General features: G+C 45.6%; 1 protein-coding gene across 4 annotated transcripts in view; it reads right to left on the bottom strand.

Moving 5' to 3' along the window:
• Positions 1-11,888: 11,888 nt before the first annotated feature.
• LOC6602982 (low-density lipoprotein receptor-related protein 4) overlaps positions 11,889-13,056 on the bottom strand; it is a 167,937-nt gene continuing 166,769 nt past the window's right edge. For 3 of the 4 annotated variants that reach the window (XM_026989978.1, XM_026989977.1, XM_002027959.2), the window contains 3 exons: positions 12,534-13,023; positions 12,311-12,468; positions 11,889-12,239 (listed from right to left, as the gene is read on the bottom strand). In XM_026989978.1, the coding sequence (XP_026845779.1) occupies positions 12,099-12,239; positions 12,311-12,468; positions 12,534-13,023 (789 nt within the window). In that variant the 3' untranslated portion in view covers positions 11,889-12,098. The remainder of the gene's footprint in view (positions 12,240-12,310; positions 12,469-12,533; positions 13,024-13,056) is intronic. The other variant, XM_026989979.1, reaches the window with a different exon arrangement.

Raw genomic sequence — 13,056 nt, 5'->3', positions numbered from 1 at the left:
CCAGCACAGCAGGGATGTTCGAACACCATTTCCTCAATCTGAACTGACCTCTAGCCAAAATTCCAGAAGTTTGCTCCCGAATTCGGATAGCCTCTTCCTGAGAGCTGGCTCCAGATATCAAGTCATCCACGTAGAAGTCACGGCGAAGGATTTCAGCTCCAACTGGAAACGCCATCTGCTCGTCCATTGCCAACTGATGCATCGATCGCACAGATAAATAGGAGGCAGGCTTCGTCCCATAAGTAACGGTGTCCAATTGAAACACACGCATGTCTTCTTCCCTGGAGTTTCTCCACAGAATACACTGCAAGTTGCTATCCTCGGTCGAGACTCTTACACAACGATACATCTAACAGATATCTCCCGTAATCGCAACGGCGTATGACCGAAATCGAGCAAGAATATGAAACAGTTTGGGTTGGATTACGGGACCAGCCATTAAAACGTCGTTCAGGGAATATCCAGATGAGGTTGAAGCGGATCCATCAAAAACGACGCGAAGCTTGGTCGTAGAACTATCTTCTTTCATGACGCAATGGTGACGCAAAAAATATCGGCAGTTGCTGATTGACTGGGCAGGAACCTGACACATATGGCCCAAATCAAGGTACTCCTTTATAAATGCTGCATACTGAGATTTAATATCAAGGCGCCGATCAAACTTTCTCTCAAGGGTCGGGAATCTACGAACCGCTTGATTGTAAGATTCTCCAAGGAGATCCAAATTATATTTTGCTGGCAGCCGAACTCAATAATCGCCTCTATGTAGTCGACGGAAATGCTGCACAAAGTGTGCTTCACAATCTAGCTCTTCTTTGGTAGACTTTACTATTGGTTCGATGCAATTTTCTACCTCCCAAAACCTCCGAAGAAGCACCTCAAGCCGATCCTCTGGACTATTATCCTCAGCAGCTACGGCCCGAGCGCGAGAGACCATCAACGAGGAACCTTTTAAACGCGAACAACTTCCAGACACGACCCATCCCAAGCGCGTTTTCTGAATTGAAGGCAATCCTGGCAGTAGCTTGACCTGACCAACACACAGGAGTTCGAAAAACAGACTTGCGCCAAATAGCAGATCGACGCGCTGTGGCTCATAAAACTCCGGATCAGCTAGTGGTATGTTCGATGGAATGTTCCAGTTTTGAATATCAATTTCAAAGACTGTCTGTCGATCGGTTATGCTAGAGGCTAAAATGGCAGTGATGAGAGTTGAGTAATCCAATGAGCGAGAGTGAGGCTAACGTTGACCGAAAATCCATCCGTGACGAAGCTAGAGTCGCCTATTCCCGAGACTGCAGTCGATGATTTCATTTTTCGAAGCTGAAGCTGATTCGCGAAACGAGAAGGTATTAGATGCAACTGGGAGCCGGAATCCAGCAACGCTCGGCAGGGAACTAAAACTCCGGAACGATTTTTGACTAAGACCGTGGCCGTGGCAAGTAGAACAACACCATTCCTGAGATCTTGGGCAATAAGGGCAGACGAGGTAGCCGCTGAAGTAGAGGGCTCAGTGGTATGCTCAGACGGCGTAGACTCAGACAGCGCAGACTGAGATGGAGTACACGGCGCTGATTTCCCTTGGACTGCGGTATCTTCAGGGCTACCAAAATGAAGGAGGGTATGGTGTCTACCCCCGCAGGTACGACAGTTGCTCGAGGTGCACTGAAGTAATCGATGCCCTGTTCTGAGACAATTTATACACAACGAAAGCCGCTTGGCTTCTTTATGGCGATTTGTGGGGGACAGCGCCTTAAACTTCTGACAGTGCTGGACCTCGCGAGCACCATCGTTGCACAGCGCGCAGCGTGTTACGGTTTGGTTCGTTGTAACCAATGTGGACCTAAAATTATTATGCTTTCTACTTATGCTCAACGCATAGCTTGCCATAGAAAAGTCCATCGTCTCCAATGATCTGCATCGCTGCTCCAAGAACGAGGCCGTAAATTCCCACGACGGAATTAAGTTGGCGAATGCGGGGTCGTTGAATCGTTCCTCCCACTTCTCTTGGCTCGCTGGATCCAGTTTTCGGAGAAGCTCCTGCACGATGATGCATCCTGAGATCTGCTCAGTGGTGCCCAAACCCTGGACCGCGCGCATATGTGAATTGAACTTGTCTGAAAGCTCCCGAAGCATGACCACTGACCCAGGTTCCACAGCCTGAAGTGCCAAGATCTCATTGATGTGTGCCTGAAAAACCAATCGCCGATTATTGAATCTGTTTTCCAACAAATCTAATGCCACAGCATAATTGTCATCTGAGATTTCCAGCGACCGAACAGTCTCCAATGCCGAATCCCGCAGACAGGAACGCAAATGATGGAGCTTTTCTATGTTTGTTAAGTCCGGATGGCTGTCGATTATGGTGGCAAACATTGAATAAAAGTCCGTCCAGTTCGCATACCCGCCGCTAAACGTCGGCAATGGTACAGGGATGGTACTCGTCTACGGTGAGGTATAAATTGCGAGCCGGCAAAATCAACCGTAGTGTTTCCTCCAGCCAAGGTAGAATGAAACGGCATGCGGCCGCTACTCTTAGCTTGCAAGTGACTCAAAAATGTCACACAAACCACTGTGAATTTCGCTTCGATCCAATTCCTCAAGCTCGCCGTGAAACGTCTCAAATTTGCCAATCAACTTCTCCACTTGCTCTTGCTTTACCACGAGCATGTAGTAGTCACAGTCCAACGACTCATTCTGCCATGCGGTAGCTAACCTTTTCATTTTCTCGCATAATTCCGTTGACTTAAGCTTCAAAAAAGACACCCTGTTTTGCTCACTGGTCATTGGAATTTCGTTAGCAGCATTAATTTCCATGGTAGCGGCAGCGTTAGCAGAATGACCAACGTCTCTAGCGGGAAGATGATCGCAAAGAGTAACACGAGCAAAAGACGACAAGAACCGAGCCCAGCAAGCGAACAGCTATGTACGAACTGTATATACAAAGGCGACCGGTGCAAGAAACGTTTCTTGCGGGAAGATGACCGAAAAGAGAAGCGCAAGCCAACAGCTATGTACGTGCACTACCGAATATGCAGGGGAGGCCGGTGTATATATGTGTGGATAACTTATGTGGTCGATGACACTGGTTGAGATGGCAATTAGTTTAGATCTTTGAATGCTATATTAGTTTGTTATTGCACTGATGGATTATTTATTGCACAATCACGTCGGGGTCACCAAAGGTTAAGCTTTTAAGCGTTTTTTATAACTGTTGCAATTTGAAGTTAATGAAAGTCGAGAGGCTGTTTATAATTCACAATTTATTTGCATATGTAAACCAACTTATCGCGTATGTACATATGGGGATGATTGGGCGAACGATTGATGCGAGGATGTTAATCTAATAGCTGCGACGATTAGCTCAGGACTGAAAATGCAAGGACTGACGGGACAAATGGCCGGGCCCTATGCAGCTAGCTTAGACGCGAGCGAGAGAGTATGATAGCCCGGGAGCGTTAGAGCTGCTCGGGGACGCTGTTAAGCCGAGTCCGAGAGATTGCGACATAAGGAGACGAAAGAATTCCGCTGCCTGCGCATATGCGGTAGCAAATGATCTTTGCAGAGGGGGCATTGGAAACGACAACACCAAAATGCATTTCCTTTGGGCCGCACCACTGGCAATAATTTAAAATATTTAAGCTGCTTGACCCGACAGAAGCGCTACCCTGCATTTCGAGTGTATATTGTTTTTCAACGATTGGTACCTGTGACTCAATATTATTGTTCATACTCAATTTTTGTTCTTGGTTGGACATTTTTTTGTTAATCGTCGTATTTATATCTATATATTCCGGCCACGGTGTACGATTTCTATAATAAAAGTACTCGCAATAAATTCCACCAAGACCACATATCCACGGTTCGTCGTTCAGAACTTCCACTTTTCCATTTCCGCTCACCTGCTTTGCGACTCTGGTACGCGTTATCGAAAAGCCTTTAGCCAGCCACGCCCACTGGTGAAAAGAAATCTCGCAAGGAATTTAAGCGGGTGAGTTCGCTGAGTTTGACCATCCACACAGCTCCAACGGCTCAGTCACTACGCCCACATCTTCCCGTTCGGCCCCAGTTAAGCGAGGCCCGACCACGTCCAGAGCTGTCAGACCACCTGCCTTCGAGGCCTTTTTGCTCCCCTCGATAGTCGCTCGCACGGTTCCTAGCACTATGGCCCAATCGGCCGACAGTTCCGCACGGTCTAAGTTTGCCTTGGCTGCAAGCAGACTGACACGCTTCGACCAGAAGCTCAACGCTCCATCGAGATCAACTCCGAAGTCTGTGGGTGAAACTGGACGCGGAGTTCGAGCCTGTGTGGGGACGATAGCGGAAGCAGATCCAGAGGTGGTAGCTGACGTCCAAGGGATGTACGATGACTGCTACGCGGTCTTCAAAGAGTATCATCCAATCTGTTTTTGGGCCTCTCTTCCTTCAAATATCCGCTGACGCTCGCTCCGACTACATTAAGAAAAAGCAGCTTTGTTTGAACTGTTTTGCAAGGGGCCACCAGATACGAGCATGCCACAGCGCCCAGAATTGTATCACTTATGGAGACCGGCACCACACGCTTCTACACCGTAGCAATCCAGCAAACTCCAGCGAAGCGATTTCCACAACGGCATAAAATTCCTCAGCGTGGCCCAAGCTACGAGAACCAAGCGTGCAAAATACAAGTTCGTCCGAAGCCCAGCCAACCGTTCAGGCGTATTTCGCCTCCGGCACGAGGACTGTCCTTCTAGGCACGGCCATCGTTAATATTTGCCACCTGGGGAAAAATTTCCACGCCCGCTCTCTGATCGACTCTGGCTCCGAGGCGACGTTCATTACGGAAAGTCTTGTTGATATGATCAAATACCATTCCAACGTATACAGGCACAGGTCTCCGTCCTAAATAATGCCGTATCCGCTCAGTCACAGAAGCTCTGTAGTTTTTCCATTCGCTCTCCGATTAAGCCGGGTTTACAACTAAATGACACAGCCTAGTTATTCCGGAAGTGGCCGCGAATATTCCATGCCATCCGATCTCGCCAAGGTTATTGAAAGACCTGCCGAACCTCTCATGCGATCTCATGGATCCGACGTTCTATGACAGTTCACAAATAGATGTTCTGATTGGAGCGGATATCCATCCGTCCATACAGTTAAGTGGCTCACTGACCAACATCTTTGGCTCTCTCCTCGGGCAGGAAACTATTTTTGGCTGGGTACTCACAGGTCCAGTGCCACAAGTGATGAATCAAATCTCATCGTTTTCGAGTCAAATTTCAAGATGACCTATCAAACTGGTAGAAGACTCGGGGTCATTTTACGAAAGCAAAATATTCACTGTATGAAAGCTCAGCGCTCCGTTCCGAATTCAAGTCTGAACTTGAATCTGAATCCACCCTTAGGTCAACACAGCCTCACAAGACAATGTAATCGGGCGGTAATTTCCAATCGCAGTGGCGGGCTGTGCAGGGTGTGTGGCAAGAACCACCACACGCTACTCCACGTAAGCCGCCCTCGTCGCGACGGCACCGTCACCATCTACATCGGCCCACGCCGAACGACACACTCGTCTCCCCGTGAGCCGCCCCGTCGTAGGAACCACGGCGCCGCCCATAGACTCCTCAAGCCCAGTTTTGCGCATCCGCACACCGATTCGACAGTGGAGCGGTACTGAGCCGACGTCCTTGTCAAGTCCAGAGCACTGTTTTTGGATGAATCGGGTCCAGGGCGTGCACCCAGCCATAGGCCACCCAATTATACTTTGCAATCCTGCAAGGGAGGGGGGGGGGGATGTTCAGGCCAGCAGCAAATAATTGCCAAGCCCTGTGCCAACTCCGTGCGCTCCGTTCCCAACTCGCTCTCGCGCGCTCGTAATGGCGCTCGGGAGATTTACGATCCACGATCCTAGAGCATAGATCATAAGGCTTAGTGACGTTTCCACCCCCGATTCAAACGGCCGATCCACACTGCGACCACAGACCCAAATACACACCTACATACCACGAAATACAGCAGTTTTTTTATTTCTCGCGACGGCTGCTAAGAGGCTTCTAAGAGGTTCACTGGATCAACGATTTTGATGTTGGAGAATTGATCTTCGATCCGCCCTACTACAAACATAACTGATTCATTAATGGATGGTACTGAGTACTATCCATTAGCTGATCCTATCTTTAATAAGCCACAAAAAGGCGATTTGTTATTAGTTCCAGACGCCTTTTTCGATACGTGGCTACGGACCCAGCGGCGCTAAAAGTATCACAGAATCGACGCAAGTCAAATCAGACCTACCCAGCCATGCGGCTAAGCCAGCGCGAACGACCCCGCGGGGAACCAGCATCGCTCTACGCCACGACCCGCTACGCCTGGAAGACGACGTGCCAAAAGGACATGGACGGGTCAAGGTAGACCACCTCGCATCTAACCCCCCAACGGATTATCAGCTCGGCCCATTATCCGATGCCGCTGCCGGTCGACCACGCAACCCTTTTCGAAGGCCAGACTCGACTAACCCTATCACCGTGAACCTCGCCATCATAACATGTACCCTGCAAGAAGAATTCTCGCCCCCCATCATCGAAACACCCCTCTCGCCGTGGGCGGCCGAGTTCTTGAAGCAAGAATTGGCCAGCGAGAAGGCGACACGACTACAGGAAGTATTAAAAAAGGTACAGGAGAACACCCAACGTGCATACCGAGAACAGAAGAGAACATACGACCTCCGAAGGCGCGTGTTGGGACCCGAACTAGGAGCACTGGTCCTCCTTCGGCAGCATCAGCTGTCCAAAGTCACTGACGGCTTCGCGGCAAAGCTGGCCCCTCAGTATGACGGGCCGTACAAGGTAACCAAATCCTTGTCTCCCAATGTAGTTCGACTACAGGCTCACCAAGGAAAACGAAAGAAGCGGCGAAAGTCACCGGCGCAGCAAGAGACGCCGAAAGAGAGTAAAAACAAGGGCGCCAGGTCTCTCCTGCAGCAAGAACAGAGCCAGCAGAACGCCGGTTTTGCGCCGGAAAAGGTGCAGAGAATCAAGAATAAAAGAGTTGATCAGTGAGTTCCGAGAGGAGTGGACGCGTTCGCGGTGAAAAGAAAATCAAGGCCGTTTGGCTGCAGAAAAATCGCGAGTGGAACGGTAAAATCACAATTAGTGGAACAAAAGAAAAGTATCCTGCACCGACGCCGTGCCTACGGAGGAGAAGAAGCTGCCGGCAACTATAAGCTTGGGAATTCAGGGGGTAAGCGAGTCTCTAGTCGTGCATACGGGCTGCTGAGCGGTACGATAGGCAGGGAAGTAGAAGAATAAAGAGAAGAAAAAAGGATATAATGAAAACCAGGCTATGTTTTCATTATATCCTTTTTTTCTTCACCAACAGTCCGCAGCTATTAACTGGGGAAACTGGATGTCCGGGGTCCTGCCTTCCCTCTCCATCCTTATGCCTCTTGCCGGAGTCTCCCTTTTGTCCCACCCACGTGGTGATCCGAATTCATTACAGTTGCCCGTCGGTACCCTGCATGATTCCCTCCAGTAGATCGTAACACAACAGGATCCCAAGGCAGCTACCCGGTGATTGCCTAGGCGCTCTTGGTGATACCTGTTGACGCTCCCGCATGACTCCCTCCAGTAGTTTGTAGCCCCGTAGGATCCCGAGGCCGCAGTCCGGCGATTGCCTAGGCGCTCTCTGTGACACCTGTTGGCGCCCCTGCATAATTCCCTCCAGTAGTTTGTAGCCCAGCAGGATCCCGAGGCCGCTATCCGGCGATAGCCTAGGCACTCTCGGCGATACCTGTCGGTATCTTCGCATAGCAAAGACCTCCGTGGTATTTTGAACGCGTGGTAGGACCCCGAAAACAAGGTCTGGCGATTACCTAAATGTTCTCGGCGAGATTCGTCTGTACATCCCCAGTAACGGATCCCAGCTTCCCTCGATATCACCATACACCATCAAGCCTCCCTGGAATTCCGATAGATGGCGCGACGCCCTCAGCCCTGGATCAACTATCGGTCAGGTGGGACTGGAACACAAAGGCGCCGCATCAAAGCGGATGAAACTGGAATGTCTGGAGGAGATTGTTCGGAAAATTCTTGAAGTCCAGAAGGAGCAGCAGAAATTACAAAATGAGCCTGAGGAAACGAAGCGAGAGGTACTCAAGCAAATTGCGAGCAGCCAAAACCAGATCCACTTCCAAACAAAGCTGCTGCAATTTAGGGAGGCAATCAGAGAGTCCAAAGAATAACGTTTATTGTACATATATGGATTTTTGTGTTATAGTTAATAATATAGCCAATTTACTAAGTTTAAATTGTGAAAATTTCACAATTCAGACCATAAATTTATAAATTTATAACTGTAAACCACTCCCTACAAGCACAAAAACTAGACAATTTATGGTTTCCGCCTAACCTCCTGAGATGGATTTCTAGCTACCTGTGATCCAGGTCTCAAAGAGTCCTCTTCACAAACCTCCTCTCTTCATCAGTCAGGGTTACTTCTCGGGTACCTCAGGGCAGCAATCTAAGCCCCTCACTCTTCACACTCTTTATTAATGACTTGCCATCAGTACTAACATACTCTCGAGTACTTATGTATGCGGATAATGTTAAGCTCTGTGTCCAGTATAATGACCTTTTATTTCATTCTCGCTTGCAATCCGATCTCAATAATTTTCAGTCATGGTGTTGTGCAAACTTTTTACACCTTAATGCCTCGAAATACAAAGTTATGACATTTCACCATACTAGCCCCTTGTTGGCTCCCTATACCCTATTTGGTGGTTTTCTTGAGAGAATTACCCTGGTGGATGATCTTGGTGTTGTGTTAGACCCCAAGTTAAAGTTTTCCGAACAGATTTCTTCCATTGTAAATAAGGGCATGGGCGTGATTGGGTTAATAAAAAGGTGGTCAACAAATTTGATGACCCCTATATAAAACAAAGACACTCTATACCTCGCTTGTTCGTCCGATTTTAGAATACGGCTCCTGTGTATGGTGCCCTCAGTAAAAAGTACACCAGGACCGTATTGAATCATTCCAGAAAAACTTTTTACTTTCTGCTCTGCGGGGCCTTAGCTGCAATGCAAGCGTGAGATTGTCATCTTACCCTTGTAACATAGATAGCCCAGACTTGTTGATTTTACGATTCCTTTTAGATACACTAGAGACTATTTACCTTGAACTTTCCGTTTGTAGATCGAATTATTCCCTGCATGAACCGTTTAGGGTCTTATGCCCTCTATCAGATTATATGCACCACTAATTCACTTCTTAGTAAATTACTAATACTAATGGTAATGGTATTTATATTTTGGATGCATTTTTAGTTCCTTAGCAAGTTAGTTCCTAAGTTAGTACAACGTTGTTTAAAATCAAATATAAAGGGAGAAACCTAGAAATAATTTATTAATAAACAGGTACGTATATTATAATTAAATGGTTTCATTTAGAGATAGCTGCAATCAATACTACAGCTAGCTGGTATTTTAAGCAATTTGCATTTAATATATAATGTCGATGCGGTGCAAGGGGAGAAGGCCCTTAGGACCTACAAGGTCCTAAGCTTTGCTAGGTAAAATACCACTTACACTTCTGGAGTTTATAATTTGTAAACTAAATAAAACAAAACTGAACCCCAGAATGCATTCCGCCTGGAAATGAACCCCCGGAAAGCATTTTACGCAAAGCGATGCAGATGATGAAGGAGAGGGGTTTTAAAGGTGGGTTTCTTTTCTTTAGAAAAGAACTTTTATACATATAATTTCATATTCAGCCAGGCTCCGTTTTTCACATTCACAAAAGTTTTCCGATTTACTTTTGAATACACATAAATTGGGACTCCCGTTTTCACATTCCGAAAGATTTATTCGTTTTCAAAACGAAAACATTTTCGTTGACGAAATGAAAAATAAACGGCTCTTTATACATCGAAACGTACCTTAATTGCAAAAGAAACGAGGGGGAAGTTGCTGCGGAGACCACAACTCTACATTTATACTCGATACTTAGTCAGTATGGCTCTCCTCCGGCAGACGCCGCTAATATTAAACGACACCACAAAAAATGCGTGCGAGTGAGCCAGAAAACCAGTCTGAGCGTGACGTCAGGCGCTGCGTAGCCACTGCAAATAGATTTGTTCCTTTTGGTTTTCTCGAATCTGCAATATTGTGGATGCAACAGATTTTCGTCCTTTGTGGGGGCGGAAGGGGGTGGGGCGAAATTTTGAGATATACGTTTTATAGTGAGATCTAATAGGAGTGTGGATACCAAATTTGGTTGCTCTAGCCTTAATAGTCTCTGAGATTTTTGGATGCCCCAGATTTTCGTCCTTTGCGGGGGCGGAAGGGGGTGGGGCGAAATTTTGAGATATACGTTTTATAGTGAGATCTAGCAGGAGAGCGGATACTAAATTTGGTTACTCTAGCCTTAATAGTCTCTGAGATTTGTGAATATCCCCAGATTTGCATCCTTTGCGGGGGCGGAAGGGGGTGTGGCGAAATTTTGAAACAAACTCGTCTCGGTCCGATATATTAGGAGTGTGGATACCAAATTTGGTTGCTCTAGCTTTTATAGTCTTTGAGATCTAGGCGCTAATGTTTTACTCTCAGCAAAGCCGCCTATGCTACGTGTGTGTTAGAGAGAGACAGGGCGAGAAAAAATGAAATTGTTTTCTTGATGCTGGCTATAATAATAATACGATCCTATTCAGATTCCGCATTCTAAAAGAGATGGTCATTCTCTACGATTCTGCGTTTTTGGTTTTCTCGTATCTTTAAAATTGTGGATGCCACAGATTTTCGCCTTTTGTGGGGGCGGAAGTGGGCGGGGCAAATTCTTAAAATATTTTTGTAGCAGTGACATATCACAGAAGTCTGGATCCAAAACATCGTTGCTCTAGCTCTTATAGTCTTTGAGCATTAGGCGCTGAAGGGGACGGACAGACGGACAGACGGACGGACGGACAGACGGACAGACAGACATGGCTCAATCGACTCGGCTATTGATGCTGATCAAGAATATATATACTTTATGGGGTCGGAAACGATTCCTTCTGGACGTTACACACATCCACTTTTACCACAAATCTAATATACCCCAATACTCATTTTGAGTATCGGGTATAAAAATAACAAGTTTTTAAAACCTTTCAGCTCGGTCCATTCCGTTTCGGTGAATGTTTGTCACAAAGTCTAGTTTTACGACCGTATATATTTATAAGGTATAAAATAGTAGTAGTTGGCTTTGTTATGTACTTGTGAAACTATATTTTCTAATTTATTCGTTGGATAACCCTCAGAAACTAAAAGTGTTTTTGGTTTTTGTTTCTCATATAGCTGTTTTTCGTTTTTATTCCCGATGGAAACTATATTATATAGCAGTGGTCGGCAACACCCTTATTTAAATACAAAAATACGCGCTGCTTTGCCCTTTTAATGTGGCTGACACTTTTATTTGTTATACGTAATCCTAACGGTAAAATCGTATTTTGTAATGTTTTCGGTACGAATTGTTGAATACAGGTATAGTAGGTTTGGTCAAACGGCTGCACCATGGCCTTCTATCCAGCTCCAAATCGATCAGAAAAATTTGGTTTGATTCGTTATGAAAAAAAGTTATACAAAATACGTAAACTTACACATCCGAGCTCAACCCAGCACTGGATAATGATGGAGATATCGAACATTCAGTAGGAGCTCTAGAGTCACTTCTCATCTGAACTGCTCTAAGCGCAATTTTAGAATCGACGCCAACTGACTTAAGAACAGACCCAGTAAAACGATTCGAAGATTCAATAAATAATAGCAGTAAAATAATCACAAAATTCAAAAAATATTCCATTATGCTGCTAGCTACTAGCTGCTAGTTATACTTTGCAGTAGTTACACATAAACAAGTTAACAAAAATTTAAATATCACTTTCGAAGTTCTAAGAAATAGATTTTACTTTTAATTCAAGTAAAGCCAAAAATAGTCCAAAGAGACCGAGAAAGCTGTTTCGAGGTAAGCAGCTTGTCATTCATATTTATCATAATTTTTACAGAATATTATGGTTATAAGCAAGTTGTTTTTGGTAAATATGTCATGTGACTTGCTTATATAAAGCCATTCGTGTTTTTCGCAGTTTATGTGATAGTCGAGAGCGTTGTCAGTTGGATTGTTTTGGTTGACGGTGATGCCATCGGTGATGGTGTCGGAACGAAGAGGCTGGAAGATGCAGTTTCTGTCGTCAAACTTCGTTCTTCATAAGTCCCGGCGCGTTCCTGCTGATTATATATTTCAGTTTGCATGTACATACATATATAATTTTTAATGATGAACGATTTTTATATCTTACAATCGATTTATCGTATTTAAATCGCTTCCAAATATTCGTTTTTGGTTCCATGGGTGTACCATCGACGTTGTAATTCGGATTTGAAAATGTTAGTACAGATCTACTGGAAGCGCGAGTGTTACGCTTCTGTTTTTTTCGATTTGTATTGAAAGCAAGCACTGAAAATATTATACATGATAAATATATCAGAAAATATTTAAACAATTAATAGAGGGCGCCTTACTGAAAATGACAAGCATTATTATAACAACCATGATAATGACCACACCTAGCGCGACGAGAACAAAGAACTCCCGCTCATTATCAATTTTGCGATTTTTCTCTTGTTGATCTTCGGTATTTAAGTCACCAAACTGTTTTGGCGGCGCTGAATCCTCTGTGAGTTCATCTGAGTATTCAGCTTGTTGATCGTTATCCAATCGGGCATGAACCAACACCTTTGGCCTGGTGGAACATACAGGCTCATTTGGATCGGATCGGTCGGGGCAGGCGCACACATAATCAACTGCACGATATAAACACAGATGCGAACAACCACCATTTTCCTGAGCACAGTGATTCCAACTTTTAGCCTGGCGGTGCAAAGAGACGGCGCGTATGTCCAATGCGCCACTTAGAGCATCACGCACTTTAACGTATCCGCTTCGTGGTACACTCTGTGAACGGTACACCGACTTATTGTACCAATCAGTCCAAAATAAATTGTTGTCAAACTTAAAATAAAAAGAATATTTATTATGCGCAAC

This window comes from Drosophila persimilis, unplaced genomic scaffold (genome assembly GCF_003286085.1).
Source record: "Drosophila persimilis strain 14011-0111.01,24,50 unplaced genomic scaffold, DperRS2 tig00000477-arrow-pilon, whole genome shotgun sequence".
NCBI lineage: Eukaryota > Metazoa > Arthropoda > Insecta > Diptera > Drosophilidae > Drosophila > Drosophila persimilis.
Note: the sequence above shows the minus strand (reverse complement) of the source record. Positions and strands in the feature narration are given on the sequence as shown.